General features: G+C 42.1%; 1 protein-coding gene across 3 annotated transcripts in view; it reads right to left on the bottom strand.

The window, feature by feature from the left end:
* Ten-m (teneurin transmembrane protein Ten-m) overlaps window positions 1–6,208 on the bottom strand; it is a 257,882-nt gene extending 251,674 nt beyond the window's left edge. For all 3 annotated transcript variants that reach the window (XM_078181933.1, XM_078181935.1, XM_078181934.1), the window contains exon 1: window positions 5,872–6,208. Coding sequence is in view for 1 of the 3 variants with exons in the window: in XM_078181934.1 (XP_078038060.1) it covers window positions 5,872–5,884 (13 nt within the window). In the remaining 2 variants the exon portion in view is untranslated. The remainder of the gene's footprint in view (window positions 1–5,871) is intronic.
* Window positions 6,209–20,542: the final 14,334 nt, after the last annotated feature.

Raw genomic sequence — 20,542 nt, 5'->3', positions numbered from 1 at the left:
GAGAGAGAGAGAAGCGGCCGATGCGAGAGGCGAATAAAGCCGCGCAGCGTCGGAGGAATCGAAGAATACATAAACATGCGGTCACATGCGGACTGCATTTGCATGCCGATGATATCGACGAGGTCCGCGGGGTTCGACGACCGGCCGGTTAAGTATTTTTAATAGGCGGTCAGACCAAAGGAACGCCTTCGGCTTTCCTTTTCACTGATCCGTTCTATCAAGCACAATTGATTGCCACATCGCTACCGAGAACCTAATCGTGCTCACTTGTCATTGTTCACGACCCGTTCCGTGGCGAATAACTTTCAATCGTCTTAGAGGACTGTACGGATTCGTGCCGTGAATCACCCGGAATCATCTTCGGACGATTCAATCGAATCATTGATCGCCTCTTATTATTCTTCTTCTTCTACCCGACGAAACAGGCACACACGACGCGGAAGCACCGTCCGTTTCGCAGCTCTCGCTTCCTTGTCATTTATTCAACGGACGTCGTCGGTGATTTTTCTCCACTGCGATCGATGCCTCGTTTCGAATAATTGCGATTTCTTCGTACCGAGAATTCTACGGTGATTGTTACGCCAGGACCTTTATGTGAAATATATTATTGTTCGCGGCGACCGCGAGATACGGAAGTCGTGTGGATCTGTCTTTCGGTCGTTAATAATTTGAACATTGATACGTCGATGTTTTTAAATCCTGTTAGTCTATTTATTCGTGTTATTTTCGTCATGGGTGTAAATTATTTGCGATTTAATTACGACGCGGTGAACTTATGCCCATAATAACAATTTTGTGCAAAATAACAATTTTCCGCAGCGACCGAATCAACTCTTTACAGTCTAAATGAAATAATGTAACAATATTTTTAACTTCTCTGATGGTTTCGCTGTATTTTTTGAAAACATTATTGTACAGTTAATTTAATAACAAACGAGGATCGAATAACAACTTCAAAAGTTGTCGCATTCCACGAATCCACGCGACACGTTGAATTAAGAATTGCTGCTGTTTTGCAAGCCGTTGATTTGCTGTTTCGTCAGGGTTATTATTAAAAATTTGCTTGCAGGCTCGTTAAACGTCCGATCGAGATGAATGCGCAGCGAAAACATTTTCATCGATTCGGCCCGCTTAAATTTGAACGGGTTTCGCCGAAAGAATTTTATTGAAAAACAAAATAGTGAAATGATATAACGACGAGAAACACGGTGGCGCATTAAACTCCCGGCGGTGATTGTCGGCTATAGTTTTGTTCGGACCCGCGGGTCGTCATTTTTCGCGTAGAGCTATTTTTGTATCTCTGCCGGTAGCATGTGCAACACGCCGCCACGGGAACGCGCGCTGTCGTTTTGGAGTGCGTGTAAGCGCGTTGCATTTGTTTCTGTTTTAAATACGTCGCGATTCACGACATTAACCCTTTATACTATAATAACGAGTCAGACTAGTGGCGAAGATTTTATGCAATAATCGTAGAATCATTAATAGGCGAATTAACCACTATTTTTGATATTCTCTTTCTTTTTTTCTTTTTTTTTATCTAAACGATATAGTTTATGTAATTTAACTTATTACAAATATTGCTTGACCTATTTATCGTTGATGAAGCCAACCATCGAACTAAATATAAATATTATCTACTAAATAATAATTAATAATAGTAGATTAATAATATTCATATTTAATATATTAATTATTAATCTACAATTATTAATTATTATTAAGAATTTATTTCTACTTCGATGTAGAAGAAATTAATAATATTCATATTTGATATATTAATTATTAATTTCATCTACGTCGAAGTAAAAATACATTCTTCCGTTATCAAAGCACAGAAACGAAGATAAATAAAGGCAATAAAGGAAACAAAAATTGTCTGGTCCTATTAGGAAAATTATTAAGTATAAATAAGTGCTAATCGTCGCAGCATGAAAGGATATAGTGTTCAATAAGAACAAAAACTATTCTAACATTGCTATTACGCTCTGCCACTTGATTATCCAGCTGCGATCGAATGTCTTCCCCTCCACCCCCCCGCGCACCCCCGAAATTTCGAAGTGCACGATAACCTGGTCGACAACGAACGAAACGGGAATTTATACGGCAATCGTATTCGAGTTGCATCTGATACCGATATTCCGACACGTAGTGAATGATTTATGTCGCGTGCGATATATGTAGAAACTGTCACGTCATAAATAATGATTCTCATCTCTTTTAATTATTCCCCTGCTTAATGTACAAGGCTGTTAATCAACTCACCGGTTGAAATATTAAACTGAACGCTTTTGTAGCCTACGGTTTAGCGTCACTCGAGAAACGATATAACGTCTCTATCCGTAACCCCTTTGATTCGTAACACCGTTGCACGTTATATGTATATTTTAACCCTTTCAGTGCCGGGCGAAAAAGCTAAATTTCACAGTTTGCTAGGATTTGGAGAAAGGCTGATAAAAACCAAACGAAAAGCAACATTTAGATAATTCAAAAAGCAGTGCATTAAGGACGAAATTGAGAATGGAACAATGACGGAAATTTGTCTATATTCATTGGAAATTATATAAATAAGAAAGGTATAAGTGTAAGGCACTTTTTAGAGCCGATATACACTAAAAGCTGTATACCACTAAAAGCGTTAAACGCTGTCAGTTTTCTATTAATATTTTTCCGTGGCTTCTTTCGGTTAAGATAAATCAAATCTCAATGGTTTTTGTTCGATGTACTAAACCTTTCTCCTTATCGTTGACTCTTGTATCGACCGCCGTTACGTCACGTAAATTCTCTTAACTTTCGTTTTTTACTATCGAGTCCAACGAGGCTACCTTCAGCGTTGCGTAACGATTTGAGATTATAAATATATTAATCAGCGTTTCGTTGCAGTTAATAAATTCCTACAAGATAGAGAACATTTCTATATTATTTCACGAGCATTGATTGCAATTGCCAAATATCGACCGCGGCGATATCTGATTTTATTTGCATTTAAAATAGTCGAATGCATATTTAGCAGATCATGATCGAAATCGTCACGAACCCGGCGCATTGTTAGAGTGCAAAGGATTAACTATAGAGCGGCGATGTGTGTCAAATTGACTGCGTATCGCTATAATAGTAGAGACACGATAGTAAAATTACGTATTAATAATGGAGGCTTGAAGTCGCCGTTATTGATACATAATCCATTTGACGTCATGCAACCGCTACCGATATACGAAAACAGTGGTTATCATTTGATAAAATTCGCAGGTATTTTTTATGCTATTATTGAAGAACAAAACAATTAGAGCCAGTGAAAATTAGCCGGGAAAATTATTTCAGATTTACCGTTAAAATGGCTTCGAGTGCAAAGGGTTAAACGAGAAAGCATTTTCGTTCCAACGACGACGAGCGTTGCCAATCAATCTTTCTCTCGAGCATTTTAACATTATCGCGTCGCGCGTCGTCGCGTGAGCTTCTCACGTGACGGCCTAAGAAGCTTCTGCGTATGTATCCCACTTGACATTCGCCAGAGCGGAGTTTCTTCTAGCCCGGTGTCGAGAACATCGGGGCCGATGACCTTTCCGACGAACAAATTTCCCTTCGCGACTCTATTCTCGAGGAATATTCCCTCGAAAATCGTTCGAAACTCGTGCAACGAAATTCGTCCGAAAATAATGATCGAGAACCATCCCAATTTCCATTAAAAATCCCCAATTTCTCCGGAAATCTTAGTTTCCTGAAAAAATTGTTTTTAGGAGAAAAATTAATTTTAGGAAAAAATTTCCTTTGCGAAATTGTTCAGCGTTTCTAGTAGTTTAACGATTAATTGACAGAATTAGAACGCCATCTAAAATTCATTATTTTCTGTCCGTCTGTATTTATAAGCAGAATCGACCATTTACGCGAATTAATTTTGTTTGCAGTTCGTCGGCCGTGGTTGACGATTGATCAACGTTGCTAACGTAGTTGTGTCTATGAAACACGGAATATTGGACAGGCGGCGATCGAAATAGTTTCTCTTTAAAATGCTTCTAATAGGCGAGGCGTCTCGCGTAATTCGGTTAAATGGAGCATTCTGTGAATGAAATTAATAAACGAGCAGTGGTTACCAACATTCTCACGACCCTATTCCTCTTTCGAACTCGACACCGAACACTCCGTCGTCGCTTATTTATTGTCTACGACCTGGTGCAGGTATGTTACAAGCGATCGTAGTTTTGAAATCTTATTCTGCGATTTAATCGAATAGCTCTCGACCGAACAGACTTGTGCTGCACAGACGGAAATGTGCATAATTGGTAGAATAATTTTTTAGTAGAACGATTTTTTAGTAAAATAATTTTTTAGAAGAACAATTTTTTAGGAGAATAATTTTTTAGGAGAATAATTTTTTAGTAGAATAATCTTATAGAATAGCAATTATTTAGAACAATTCCTTCGTAAAATAATTTTTTAGTAGAACAATGCTTTTGTAGAACAATCCTTCAGTAGAACAATCCTTTAGTAAAACAATCCTTTGACACAACAACCCCTTATTAATCACACAACAAAAGACCTCTTCCATTACTCTTCAATTTAATAAGAAAAAGTTTAGACACATAACTCTACATCTTTACAATGAATCCGTTTACTATAGATGGTTTTATTCGTCGATTCAATGAAAAAACCGATTCGCAGCAACAATAGAACAACAAGTATCGTCGGAGAAGTAACAATTCGATTACATCGTTATCACAGGCATGATTTTATTTATTTATTGCAGCGGAAGAGGTCAGACTCGGTGGAAAAAATTCGAACTTTCAGAAAAGAGGTAAAGAGAGAGAGAGAGGGAGAGGGAAGTCGGAAATTAATTTCCGCGCACCTGCAGAGACTTTTATCGGGCAACTCGCTGGTCGCGCGAAGATCTATCGCTCGCGAAAAAAAAGATAAACTCTCCTCGGAGGCCAATGCACTTCTTCGTTCTATAACGCAAAACTGTCCTCGCGAGACGGCGATTCAGTGGAAAGCCAGCAGCAGTCCGTCGTCAGGTAGAAAAATCGTTCGCTGGTTATAGCCGCGACAGATCGCCGCAGAGAACAGAAGAAAGAATTCTGTCGAGCATCAAAGGTCAAAAGAGGACGGTTTTCATCGTCGCGATGTAAAGTGGCTGTTCGATCCACACTGAGCAAGCAACAATCGATCTAGCACACAAAATTCGCGAAATATCCGATCGAACGAGAAGTTCGCGTAGAAGTTCAAAGGTGAAAGAGACAGGTCATTGCACGACATCGTCGGAAAGCCACAAAATATAAGTCGATCGACGAGAAGCAATAATTCTGCTGGAATCAAGAGTCAGAGGTCAAAGCATCGGAGATGAATCGCTGCAGGGTATTAACGGGAAAGCGGAGCTCGCAAGACGGTGATTCAATGGCAACCAGTGCCGCAGCTATGAATGCAGCCACTGTTCCGCGGTCTATTAATAAAATATCCAAACGAACAAAAGGGTCGAATCTGTCGGAGTCAAGGTTCGGGGGGGTCAAAGGAAGTCAACCTGGCGAAACGTAAAACGCTGTTCTCGAGATAGAACCGCGTATTGGAAACACCGTTTGAGAATCTGCCGACCAGAGAGAGAGCGAGAGAGAGAGAGAGAGAGAGAGAGAGAGAGCAACATCCGTCCGACGAAAAGTAAGCAATCAGCGGGCAAGATTAGCCACAGAAAGGAGTTCAAAGTGCCGGTGGCGAGCGACTTAGAGAGGCCAGCCAGCAAGCGGTCAAACTCTGGGCGTGGTGGGGAGGCAAGAGATCCCGAAGAGAGCGCGCGATTTATCATACGTCAGGCATCCGTCGAACACATCCGGTCCTTCGTTGGACATAAAAACCCATTGCCCGAAATCAACGTGAAAACACACTCACCTAATTGGTACATCAAAGATCCAACGAGATCGCGGACGCAACGGCGGTCGCCTGTGTCATAGTACAACACTGCACGACACTCTTTAAATCACCGCGATGATCATGACGTCGGTCACCGATGCTCGCCGCCGTAGGAAACACGTCGCCGGGGTTGTGCAATGCAGTCGTCGGGACCGTTCGGGGTAGCTGGCGTAAATCCAGAGTCGGCCGGTGTATCCTCCTTGACACAACACATGTACACCAGGTGAGCTTTTTGGGGGGGTGTGTGCGGGGCCCTGTCCGACACTGCGCCCACGATTCACTGTTATCCTTGGTCAACTGGCGATAACGAGGCCGGGGGGGGCATGGCGAAAGCCGTCTTCGGGGGGGGGGGGGGGGTAAAGACACCGATAGAACGAGACAGCTAGAGAGAGAAAGAGAAAGAGCCAGAGAGCGAGAGAGAGAGAAAGTGAGCGAGCGAAGGAGCGGCGAGGAGCTGAGAGAGGGTCCGAAAGGGGAAGCCTCGAGAGGATCGAGCTTCGAGTCCGTCGCGATCCGACCAGGTTGCAGTTATCTCACGATACCCGAACACCCGACAGAAGACCGGAAAGCAGATTGGGCAGGCTCGCGCGAGACAGGAACACGCGAGTATGGCGTTCGCGGTTCAGGAGCTGGCAATGCACTGACTGGCTTCCCGGTTCGACCCGAGTCCGCGGCTGTTACTTGTACGTAGCGCATGCGTGCGACACGGCCGCGACATTGCGCCGTCGTCGACACCGTCGCCGTCGCCGTCGCCGTCGCCGTCGCTGACATCGTCATCGTCGTCATCGTCGTCGTTGTCCTCCTCCTCGTCGTCGTCGTCGTCGTCGTCGTCGTCGTCCTGCTCGCAGTCCTCGGCATTGTTACCCCTTCGTCCTCCCTGCTTGCCCTACCCCGCTCTTCAGCCACCTCATCCTCTTCATCCTCCTGATCCTCATACTCATCCTGCGAGTCTGTCGTCCTGCCTAGGCTGTTACTCGATGCAAGCTGCAACGGGGAGGCTCTCTCTCTCTTCATCTCCCTCTCTCCTCTCTCTCTCTCTCTCTCTCTCTCGCTCCGTCTCTCTTAGTCTTCCTGTACCTATACGATCCTACAGGCAGAGACCTTGCTTCCGTGTTTCGTCCCCTAAATCGGCACTCCGCGCCCTGGAAAGCTCTCTCCACGTCCGACCGCGCGCTCGCGCTCCCACCGTCGGACGGGCAGGGGCCAGAGGGGCGGAAAGAGGTGTCGGCTCCTCTCTCTCCCGTCGAACACCCTCCTCTCCTCCGTGAACGAGCGGAGCACGTAACGCGGGCAGAGATTAGGCTAACCCGCAGGAATGATTTCTGGTGTCGGTGGTCTTTTCAACTTCGTAGTTTCGAAGCTCGATGGATTTTTGGATAACGCGGACGAAAGGCTGGTGTAACGCGTCGAGGATAACGCCCCCTGGCCTAATTACGCGCTCTTCTAATTAAACGGAGACTACCGAAACCGTTCGATTAGGTTCTATTCTAGTCTCGATCCAAATTCAAAATTTAAATATTTTCTAAATTTTATCGAGACGAGTATAAAATTAAATTAACAAATTAGTCGAGACGATCGCAAGACGCAGAAATTAAATAAAAATACATCGTTTCTTTTAATAACTTAATAAGTTAAAGATAGCGTAATACAGTTGTTAAATTATTTATTTCAGTCGCTCATATTTCTCATAAATGCATAAATCCCGCGAACTATTAATAAATTACGTTTTCAGGAATTGTGGAACGACAGTAATTACTTTGTTAACCCCCTCTGCGCTCGGAACTATTTTAACCGTAATTCTAAAATAACTTTTCCGACATATAACATTTCCATTTAATACGACAAAATGTATTTTATGCGTGTGAAATTGAATTTTGTAACTCGTGCGACAAAAAGTATACTTTTAATAATTTTTGAAATCTAACTTTTTCATAAATTATTTTTAAACGTGCTCGAACAATTTTAGTGGCGCCTCAGAGTGTAAAAGGTTAAAATGGATAAAGAATCTGTATGCATTCGAGTGTGTGTATCAGGTCTGTCATAAAATAATCAGAACCTATCGCGTTAACTTATCCGAAATCAACAACTTTTACGGAGTTTGTCTTTCGGCACCACATTTCCGCGGCATGTTGCTATTTCTCTGATCTATTTCGCGTGGAAGCTGGATGCCCGAGGCAAGGCAGTTCGTTTGAGATGTTTATTAGAGTCTGAATAATACGTAGGGTCGTTGAAAAAGGATTCTTGCATATGGCGAATCCTCGTGAAATATTCAATGCTTTCTACAATGCAACTTCCGGTACAATTTTGGTCGTCAGACTTTGTGATTTTGTAATTGCAATTGCAGCCGTCCAGAAAACTGCAAGTCCATGTTAATCTTATTGTTGGTCGACGAGAACAACATTCTTGAAGCCAAATTGAATTTTATTATTATTAAATGCAAACGATTTTAGTAATGTAAAAATTATTTGCAATTTTAACATTATTATATATATATTACTATATTATACATATAACTAATATTATATTATAACTAATTACGCCGAATGCAAGTCGCGAATTCGGATAATAGAGAGTGATTTAAATTACAAATATTTGAAGAACAAACGGCTCTTGGAAAATTGTTAATCAAATGTATATATTACAGGGATTGCATTAAATAGTGAATATTGAAGTTGGAGCTATTCGCAGGTGTAGGTTTCCGGCCAGTTTCTTAACCTAGAAAGGTAACGTAACCGCGATAGTATAGTCGGTGAAAGTGATACAGTGAACACGAGACAGAGCCGAGTGCCATGAAATTTAAAACTGTTGTCTCGCGATACATTAGTCAATGCCATTTAAAGTCAGATTACGGCCAATCCCGTTCCTCCGTCGTGGCACTATTAATTTACGCAATTAAATGGAAACGTAGAAAACCTGCGCGTATCTGCTTTAATTGCTGTATCCTTAATCGATTCACTGGATCAACTCCAAAGAATACCGTAGAGAGAATAAAATCTTAGAAATATTCTTTAAACAGTCTGCACACAGAATTGGAACCCATAAATTCTTGTATATCGACGCGAAAATACGTTCCAGTATCTCCAATTGTTCAATTTATAGAGCCATAATACGCGGCTCACGATCTCGTTAAAGATAATACGAAGAAACAGCATAGATGAATACCTGGGCGTCAAACGTAAATTGGTAGATCGTTAGATAAAATAAATTGGTTCTAGCCGTATTCACAAAGACATCGCGCGACGGCGGTGGAGGCAGGCAGTGGCCACTTATTTAAAATTCGTCGTAAATCATTGCCCCGACAAGCTCCTTAGTCTCTAGTGCACTGGAAACAGAGGTTTGCTACGCGCGGCGTTTAACCACCGGACAAGCGAGATCTGTGACAAGTTGAAACCGGGTCTCCTGCGACCCTGGCTGAAACCTCGTCACCGAATAATTGGATTCTGAATTTGAATAATTCGCATCGCTGTTTAATATACACTCATCTACTTTTCTACGATCATCGGCAATATTTTACATTAAAAATGATTTATCTATATTTCGTTATCATTGACTGCAATAGCAACTTTTGGTAATAAAATCAACGCCAACTTGAGAGAGTCGATATCATAATATTTAACCCTTTCTGCTTCGACGTTTTCCCGTTCGATGCGTGCGAAATTAAATCTATTTGCTTATAGACGATTTCTAATAATTTGTGAAATATAAACGAATTTAATGATGCGAGAATTGTTCTAAAAATTAGAAATTTTTAGTAACGCCTCAGAATAGTCTCTCGAGTAAAGATTGCCTAACCGCAGATTCCAGCCATTTCGCGCACTTTCTACAGGGAGTATCGGCGGAAAACAATTGATTTGTAAACACGCTGCAAAGTAAGGATCTATAGCTGGTGGCAGTAGAAAGAGAAGAATCTCGCTCGGCGAACGTTAATCCCTCGGATCGCTGGCAGATATAATCTAGCTTATAGGACGAGATCAAAGTGGCTCGACCGGAGGGGGGACGGACGGATCGGTACAAAGTAAATTCGCGATTCGATTGGCGTTGAACGCGTCGCCGTCGAAGACGAACGAGGGACACGCCGTGGTGTTCGGAAAGTATATTTAGCAGTTCCAATTAAGTGCGAGCTAGCGAAGGTTAAGGAGGCGTGAAGGATCCAGAGAAGGATAGTATCCGTTCTTGCTTTCTCTATCTCTGGTCGGCGTCGGTGTGTAGGTGTGTGTGTCTCTCTCTCTCTCTCTCTCTCTCTCTCTCTCTCTCTCTCTCTCTGTCTCCTCGGCGGTGCCGAGGCATCGTCGTCTACTGTAATCCTTAATTGGTTCGCGTGATTCATTCGGTCCATTCATCGTAACTAAACTGTTCTCCGAAGGAGAGCCGTCCTCGCCTCGAGCGACAGGACGGAGCACGCCGCGCGCGCCGCGCCGTTTGCGCCCGGCTCTCCCCTGTCCTTTCTTTCTTCTCTCGGTCGCTCCCGGGCCCGGCTTCTTATCGCGTCCTCCACCACCTCCTCCTCCTCCTCCTCCTCCTCCCTTTCGGCCGACGGTAGCGGCGCGCTCGGGAGCTGCCTCGGATACGCGGCGGCAGATAGCGGTCGAAGGAGCCCCAACGGTAGCCTGTCTGTCTGTAGTTATAACGTGGGATCAGATAAACAAACGTGGCTTTAACTCCGGGACTGACATAATCGGTCGTTTCGAGCGAGCGACACGGGGAATCCGAATCACGGCCACAGTGGTGGAAAAGCCCGAAATCATGGTCGAAACCCTAAGAATCGAAGCTTCTGCCTCGAAGCCGGGACGAGTTTTTTGACTCGCGGATTAAGTACTTTAATAATGACTTTGTACGATGGGAAAAACCAAATGACCCATACTTTTATACCTGAATAGCAATTTCACCTCGAACTAAATTTTTGTGAAAATCAAAACATTTTTTTCAACAACCCATATTGGAACGGCCATTTTGTTTCTGGGATTTTCAGTTTCAGAATCGGCGACCATGAAAACCCTTGCATACAAATTTTCAATCAAATCCGTCAGTTTTATATTTTGACCATAATTTTGGGCTTTTCTGCCACAGTGCGCCATGTCAGCCGAAAGACGCCCCTTTCGTCGAGGATGGGAACACCGGAGGAACCGGGGAAGTGAGAAGAGATTGACGATTACACCAGTTAGCGTCTCCGAGAAGAAAAAAACACGCATCCTCCCACCCGCAGGATGAACAAAGAGAAAAATCGTCCGAATGGGTATCCGCGAGTTCCCGGGGAAAAGGTTTAGAGGATCATTCCTGGATCTCGGATGATGATTGCCTGGATCAACCATGATCGAAAGGGTGACTCCAATTTGGGGGCCTCTCGGGCTGCTCCACCGGCCTTGAACTTCGGACGTCCGGACGATCAGGGCAAATATTAGATCGTCCAATTGAGTCCTATCTTTATGGTTCTGCAGAATGGATATTTCTAATAATTTTTTAACTCTTTAACTCTTCTCCGGTGGATTAAATTGTGCTGAATATATATTACGTTAACGTTTTATCTATTTTTCAAGAAATTATTTAAACCTAGAGCTATTTTACCCGTAATTCGATACAGACCGTGGATTTGCATAATATAACAACCTTACTTGAATAATTATTGCTTTGCGAAAATTATGCAGCTTCTTTATTCTGAAAATTACACAGTCATTGAATAAATAATCTTTTGGTAAATAAAGCGTTAACAAGCTTCACGGTGGTTAGAATTACGTTGAAAAATAATTAAAATGCTTATCACTAGCGATCTTTAAATTTATCGAAACTTTTTAGTTCCCTGTATTTAATACTTGTCACGACTACATGAAAAATCGTAATTAATCAATCAAATAATGCACAGATATTTTCGTACCATTCCCACTGAAAGGGAATTTTTTCTTGTAAAATATTTTATAGTAAGAAATAGGATTAAAACGATAAAATTAATTGGTCAAGTAATTCCACGCTTGTAATAATTTTTAGTTATTATCAATAGTTCATAATTGTGGCCATCGTGGCCGATCGTGGCCATTATTAATTTTCAAAATCGTTTAATTATCGTCGAGGTCGTTGTTTAAGTCCCGCGAGCAGAAAAGCGATCCCCGGGACCGCATAATCTTCGGAAACACCGTGGCCGCGAAAGTAGGTCTTCTCTAAATCATTCTCTATCCGCGCTAAGATCTCGCATAAATGTGCTTCGGAGTTAGTTTTCAAGTATAATTACATTTCTTTATAAAGAATACTCTTCGGATAGAGAAAGGGTGCACGGAGGGATCTTTTTCTACAGAGAAGTTGAAGATTATTGCTCCGCGGAAAGTTTGTTATCCTGACTCAGGTAACGACTCGGTCCTTCGCAGCGCGAAACTTCACGTTTATTCGCAAAACATTTTTCTCGCCGCACATTTTTTCCCCCGAACAATTTTGTCGCGGCGATCGGCAATTAATCTGCGGAATCTCAGCTCATCGCACTGGTTGCGATCTTAATTCTTTTCGATTGCAAATTTGAACGGGTAATATATTTTCTTTAATATGTTATCTATATATATTAATATGTTTTCTTTAATATGTTATCTATATACATTAATATATTTTCTTTAATATGTTATCTATATACATTAATATATTTTCTTTAATATATTATCTATATATGTATATATTAATATATTATCTACATATATATTAACATATTATCTGTATATGTTAATATATTATTAGCAGAAATTAAATGAAAATATATCGTTTCTTTCAATAATCATTTTTTAAATCTAACTTTTCATAAATTATTTTCAAACGTGCTCAAACAATTTTAGTGGTGCCTCAGAGTCGCCACTCGAGTGCAAAGGGTTAAATTATAAATATATAGCGAATTAAAGGTTATCGGTCCTCCGATTTCACGGACACTTCAGAAATAGTGAATGGTGTCGTCAACGACACGAACTCCTCGCTTTTCGCTTCCTCTCTCTCTCTCTCTCTCTCTCTCTCTCTCTCTCTCTCTCTCTCTCGCTAAAGAGCGAGAGGCTACATTTTCTCTGTTTCGCCGACGAGCGAACACTATCCGAGCCCCGTGCCTCTATTCTCCATTCTTTGCGCGACTGCATTTGTTCCTTATTAGATATTCCGTTTTATTGAACGAAGCCTAGAAGCCTTCCTTCCTAACGCCCTTTCTTGTATCCTTTTGCTTTCCTCGACGCACACGAGCCACATACACAGACACAGACAGACAGAGAAGCACGTACATAGACGCGTATATCCCTCGTCTGGTCTGTCGTGGCCCACCCTCCGGTGCCCCCGACCCCACCCCGTCTCCTATCCCTATTCCGCGATTCCGTCCCCTTTCTCGCAGAGCGTCGCCCTCCTCCTCCTCCTCCTCCTCGCCGCTACCACCCGCCCCCCCTTCCCCGCGTCTCTCGGCCACGACATCATTTTATTCCGCGTCTCGAATTTCAAACGTTATTATTCACCCTTCCGCGAACCCCTCCGCGAATCTTAGATCTTCGTCGTCGAGCATTTCCGGTTAGGTGCGCACCCGGAAGCCATTCTTCCTTCCTCCTCTTCTTCTTCCTTCTTCTCCTCTGTGCCGGGTTCGACTCTTCGAAATGTTTCGCCCGGGCTCGCACGATTCCTTTTCTCGCCGCGCTCGCGCGCGCGCGGGGGCGGGGGGGAGAGGGGGCGGGTGATGTGTGCAACGGGATGGAGGCCTGGGGGGACTTCGAGGGGGAGGGTTGGAGACGAGGGGGTTGGGGCCACCGATGGGAAGGCGGACCGGGAGATCAGTGGGCGCGCGTACGGGAAATTTCTTTGAACATTCAATCGAGGATCAGAAGTGTATTTTGATGAGAAGACAAGGCTACGGGGGGAGGTTTTATCGTCGGGCTGCTCAATGGATCGGCAACGATCCGGGATATCGCCGCTGCGAATCGACCGTGTGGATATTAACGCGATCTACGTACGTACATTCCCCGATTCGTCGCGGAGTTCTTCTTCCCCCTTTTTGCCGAACCCGGGGATATCTCGCTCGACGGATTGTTTAAGTTGCGAGACGATATAAGAGTAGCTTCTTTCGCGAGAAAATTTCGTGCAGAGACTACGATCTATAATTCCGATTTCCAGAATCCTTGGAAAGGTAGTCAATTGCATAAATATTTGGTAAAAGAATTCCAAGTCTCTGACTACATTAAAAAATTATATCCTGTGATCTAGCAGAATAAATAAAATTCCTTTAATATTTCCAAAATGCAGAAGAATTAATGTACCGTCCGCTATAATAAATTTTATCTCAGTTCGGCTTTCAACAATGAAATTTCCATGATTTTGTCAAAATGTTTCCGCTTCGCGTCGTCGCCGTCAAAGAAGTCGACTCCCGAAAGTGTTCGATTTCAATAACAAATGACGATCGGATGACGGACGGGCGCTGCTCGTGGACAAAAGTTCGTCTTCCGGCCGAATGGAACCGGGCCCGTCAGAAAATTTTCGAGAGCGTGCCTAATAGTTTTCTTCCGAGAAAAGATCGATACGGAATGAATGTGCATGTATGGAAATGCCCGCGGGGTGGGGAGGGGGGAGGTGGTGGAGGCAAGGAGTCGTCACTATTCCATGGAGGCTCTTTCATATTTACATATTCGTAGATTGCTTTATTTAAATCCGTGCAAGCGATACAAAGGCCCGATAGGATAATGACACTTACTGCTGCATATGGAAATTGAAATCAAAGTGCCATCGCGCCAGATCTTCGGCGGAGCATCTCGGGACGAGACGGAACGCCTTACCTTGTTCTTTCGGCGCTTCTCTTCTTTTAATACCTGACCCAGATTGCGCCGTAGACGTAAATGGAAACCGTGGAACGGCCCGTTTAAATATTTATCGGCCGCCGATGCCTTTCGTAATCAACCGCGGATAGTTTTGCTCGACGTTGTTCCGTTCAGAAATTGTATTTTTTTCCTTTTATTAACCCTTTTCGTTTAGCTATATCTCTCCTTTGGTAATAAGACAGTCGATGATTTAGGTACTTTGGAGATTAAAAAATGCTTGATAAAACCTGTGTCGTATCTGCTATCGAATTACATGCTGCGACCATCGACTGCGTCAAAATGCAATTTAGCGGACATTAAAAAGCATCGTTACGTCAATTTAACCCTTTGCACTCGAAGCCATTTTTACAGTATTTCCATTTCAAGCTACGAAAGCGCATTTTATATTTTCTTCGCGTTTATATACCAATTTAGTCGCGATTCATACTAACAGTTTCACTTTCAACAATTTTTCCAACATTAAACTTTGCTGGAATAAAAATGATTTTAAAACGTGACAGAACAATTTTAGCAGTGCCACTCGAGTGCAAAGGGTTAAATTTCATTGGAATTCTTTGCTAGTAGACGATCTAAGAAAATTCCTTAAATAATGGAGGGTTAATCCTTCTTCCAGAATATTAATATTTCTGATTCGCAGAGCTACCTTTTGATAAAAGCTAATTTTTGACGAACGCTTTCGGGTGATCTCGTTCTTTCGGTTCGCGCTAGAAAAGAGAAATAGCTAAAGCTGTGTATACTCACCCTCCCCAGCGATCGCGTTGCCATTTACCAAGCAGCTCGCAGTACATGCCATAAACACCGTGAGGAAGAAACACCGTGCTCAAAATTGGGTGATCAGCTTTAAATTACCCAGCAAGAGAGTAAAGCAGAACGGGGCTCCATTCCGTAGCCCTTTATTTCCTCCTCGATCACAACGATCGCATCAACAACCATTGTCCAATTCGCTTCCATAAAATCAGCCATCCGAGGAAATCACGTCTCTCGCCTCTGCTTCCAAACAACGCTTCCACGAAAGGTGGAATGGTGGCTGCCTTGAAAGGAAACGTGGCGCACCATCGACGCGACTGTTTTCAAACTGCGCGGACGTTTCGCAGACTTTTTGAATCGATTGTTCGATAACGAGACAGGTACACGGAATAAACTGACTTGACCGAGTTCGATTTTCGTTAAAAACCAATGGCAATTAATGAAACGATATTCGTAGCTGTATATAACATAGAATTGCGATAACACTCAATGATAATTCGTAAAATATAGCATAAAATGTCACAGAAAGATCGCGAGTTTTCCAAATATTAAATCTAAAATTCCAAAAATTAAATATTAAAATCAGACCACCAATATTTCACTAATCCTATTATGTTATATTATGCTATAGTGTGAACTCATAGCGACTGTGCGAATTAATTATAGCCTAATTAGAAGATATTGTTTGTTCAACGCTCGTTTATACATTCAGCAATGGAAAACCGGACAGGTGGAATAAGATGTAGCGGCGCGATGGAAACAAAAGGACGGGGGCTCACTCGACGGGAAGACATCGAGGATTTAAATCGGCTGGGATGATCCAGTGGGAAACGCGAAAGGGAATTCCGTGCAGGGGGTGGGGGGAGAAGGGCGACATCATGCTCTCACAATCAGTTGCGGAGGCTGACGTTATCGCGCGCCAGAAGATAGGCCAGAGGGGTTTCGAAACGAACAGAATAAAATTTCTTCGGAGACGTGTGCAGAAGATGGATGGCTTGCTGCTCGAGGTGAACGTCAATGCGGGGCTCTTCGCTGATGCGTTCCGCTTTCGGTTGCGCGTTGTGTGCGAGCACACCTCGTTGGGTCCCAGGCATGCTTGGATCCCTAGGATCGCCGAACGACTCGGAAATTGCGAAAATCATTGCTGAATCGTTAAAAAATAATTGCTGAACGATACAGAATTATCTTTGAATTCTGTATAGTTAATTGATGACGAATAAGAGACAAAGACTGACGAATAAAATTTAATAGAATGAAATTAATATATTTAATAAGATAGAGTTAATCTCGATATAGATAACTATTTATCGGTATTTGTATAATATACCTATTATTCGCAAAACTTTGCGAATAATTTGACAATTAATTTTTTATTCGAATAATCATTGTTGGAATAAAATATTAGTCTAAGAAAAATTGAAACAAGAAATTCGAAAAAGAAATTGAATTTCGTCTGATTAACCTCGATTCGTAATAATGAAATTAAACATCGTTTGCTTCCGAAATTCGTAGAATTCTCTAAGGAATAAAACGTTAAATTCTACATCTATTTAATTAGTAAAATATAAGTTCTTAAATTATTTACACTTCTCTGTTATTTTAATTGGAACTCTATTTAATTGGAATTTAAATTTTTGACGAAGCTTCGAATAATTCTTGGTTAATCCAGACAAGTTTCTGAAAGAAAATAAAGATCGAAGCTCGCTGAACGTATTATTATACAATTAAACATAGTCAGACAGGATGACCGCGGTGGTGCGACTAACAGATTAGATTCCAGAAGAGCGAAACACCGCATCGGTCACTTTACTCGCTGGCCAGCATCCTTTCTCACGGATTATGACGCTACAATACGATTTTATCGCATATAAACCTGAAATACTTCGCGAAACGGGACCGCGTCGCTTCAAGAAAGAAACTTGAGATAATCGTCCGTGGCCATCAGTAACTAATCCACGAAGAACGGCTGTATAAAGAAAGTTAACCGGTTTACAGTTTCCCTTAAAGCTTCCAGGATTCTTCCGGCGTAGTTTCGACGAGCCAGCCGGAAACGGGGACAGACCGTCGTGGAAAAACAACCGAGAGTTTGTTAACAAAATAACCGTAAGAAGCTCGGCCGCTTAGAAATTTTCTGGAGCACCACCCGGTTCGATGAGCAAACAATCGATCCCTGCCTCGTCATTAAGGACAAATCGAAAGAATCCGACTGAACGGTGCCTCGACGTAAAATCGAGTCGTTCAGATTGTTTTCGGAAACAATCGTTCAGCGCACGATGGAAGAATCAAGCAAATAGTTTCGCTTGTATGAAAACATTTTAAATCAACCGAGCCAACTGAAATTGAAAAACGAAGGGGAAGCGTGTACTAGAGTCTCTACTTGTGGAAAAGATTTAATTAGGATTTACTTTCGATATCAAAAGCAAATGAATATTAATCGATAAAAATTCGATCCGAGTGCTGTTAACATAAAATTACATAAAAATTACAATACATAAAATTACATAAAAATTACAATACATAAAATTACATAAAAATTACGATACATAAAATTACATAAAAATTACGATACATAAAATTACATAAAATAACAAAAATTGCAATAGAAATTAAGATTCTGCGAAAGGATTCCGCGCAGCTTCGAAGTAAACGTAGAGACGAATGTTTTGAGGAAGGGCTTCGCGTCCGAGCGCGTCGCTGTCCGAAATTGTCTACGGGGCGGCAGGCTATTAGAGCGTTGACAAACGAATGGTGACATCGCGTGCCCATAATCGCGCCCGCGAAATAAATGTTGCTAATTCCGAATAAGGGAGCGAAACGCGCGAGAGCCGCCGCGGTCTTCGGCGCGCGGCGGCTCTAATTTATCTGGCAGCAATGTGCAGTACGCGCGGCAATTTAAAAGCGGGCCCGAGTGCGTATATAATTCAATTATTCACCGGAACCCTAGCTAAAGTTTTGCGCAGCGTTGCGAGATTTATAGGTAAATTAAAGGTCGAGAAAGTAATGGCGGTGCCGTTTCTTGCCGGTATCCGGCGCCGAATTACGCCTGGCGCGCAAGGAAACGTTCCTCCTTAGGGTAAAATGGCCACCCGTTTCCTTCGGGCCGAGTCGGGTCGCCTCGGTTCGGAGTCGTTTCCTCTTGGAAAACCATGTGACAAAACAAGCACCCGCCAGGACTTTCATTAATTTAACGCCGGCAGATTAACCCGAAGAAACTGATAAAAGATAAAAGTTTTCGAGACGGCCTTAATGGCATAGTAAATTTCGAAATTTGCGCTTCTTTGTTTCTCGGTCGACCGTTTTATGTCCGGCCGATTCACAAAGTTCTCCTTTGCCGGATAGCGCTATCTTTTTCGGGGATCGTTGGAAACGAGCGCTGCATCGACTGCTCAAATATTTTATCGATTTAATTAATAGCTCTACGAGCTGCTAATATATATTATATATTATAATATAATAATTTTATATATTATATAATAATATAATAATTTTGTATATTATAGTATAATAATTTTATATATTACAAAAGTATAATAGTATGTTAATAATAAGCCATTTGACACATTTATAATGATTAAAGATATTTAAATAACGTATCGCCATATTATTCTATACAATTACATTGACAAATAATATTACCAGTTTTACATGTTTATTAAATTTATTTAAGTGCTGCGATTATGGCAACTCACCCCTACGATTATACTGTTTCATTCTTTCTTGCAGGCAACGCGACTTACAGGTGTAACAATAATGTCATCGTGGTTGTCACGATCTTCAATAATTGTATGAAAAGTATAACTATTTCTAGATCTCATGCATTCAACATTACATGAAAAATGAAAAGTAATTGAATCCAAGAAGAAAGATAATGGCCAAGAACTAGGACCCCTCGAGAGACTAAGAATAGCAAGAACTCTGTCTTAATATAAACCCTAAAAAGCTACCCTGCTCTTCCTCCACTAAGAAAAGTCACTCAGACGTCTTAAAAAGTTTAGTAAATCCGAGGCTCGAAAGACTGCCGTGCCAGCCAAATATAAATGACACGATTCTTCAATTATACTTCAATCGACACTGCGGAGCATAATTGAAGCATTACCCCTTTTTTTCAGTATTTTTGACTTCTGGACGGGAATGGAAAAAAAGTCGTTTCTACGAGGTGCAAAGGGTATGATAAATAATAAGTTTCGTGTAAAAATATCTGTAACAAAAAATGGTGGACCTTTTTAAATTAAATATTAAATTATTAACACAATTGTATCTTTATCGATGCATTACTATAGCTGTGCAATCATTAAAAAAGCAGGTTAAGCAAATCTTTATTTGTACTGAAAGAGAATGGCAATAAAATTTTATTGATGTTCATTGTTCATCGTATCATTTTAAGTCCATATAATCGACTTTTAACCCTTTGCCGTATATTGACGAGTCTGGCTCGTCACAGAGATTTCTATTAATATCTCGTTAAGTATAAATGTTATTCGGTTTCTTTTGAGCCGGAATCAAATTCTGTCCTCTTGTCATCGGTATTTAAACATTTAATTAAATCTAGGCAAACGCAATGAATATTTTTCTAAGAAATTATTAAAGTAGAAAAAACGCTGATCCCTGTAACTATGACCAAAACAGTGCGGCAAGGGGTTAATATAATAATTGCAAACGTATAACATTTTTCATCCTCATCCAGAAATACTGAAAAATGGGGTCGGTGCCATAGTTATGCTCTTCCCGTCTCTATCAGTCCACGGAATCAAATATGGTAGGCAGTGGCCATCCTTAAACATTAAGTTGTTTCGATTCTCGCTCGGCGTTCCGCGCGATGCCTCGCGACGCCTCGCGACGGCGAGGAAGGACGACGACGACGCGCGCGCCGGGCCAATGGCCTGGAACGAAACCAGGACAATTGGGGAAGAATGAGGGTGGGATGCGGCGAGAACGAAGAAGAGAAAAAAAAAAAGAGAGCCGTTGCAGTCAACAGAGGAAAGCTGAACGTATAAAGCTGGAGCAACGGAGATCCGCGGGAGGGAGGACGGTGAGTGAGAACCGTGGAACGGGGGGTGGGCGGGTGGGAAAAGCGAGGAAGGATTTCGCTCGCCGACAAG

Source organism: Augochlora pura, chromosome 5 (genome assembly GCF_028453695.1).
Source record: "Augochlora pura isolate Apur16 chromosome 5, APUR_v2.2.1, whole genome shotgun sequence".
In the NCBI taxonomy this organism is placed as follows: Eukaryota; Metazoa; Arthropoda; class Insecta; order Hymenoptera; family Halictidae; genus Augochlora; species Augochlora pura.
Note: the sequence above shows the minus strand (reverse complement) of the source record. Positions and strands in the feature narration are given on the sequence as shown.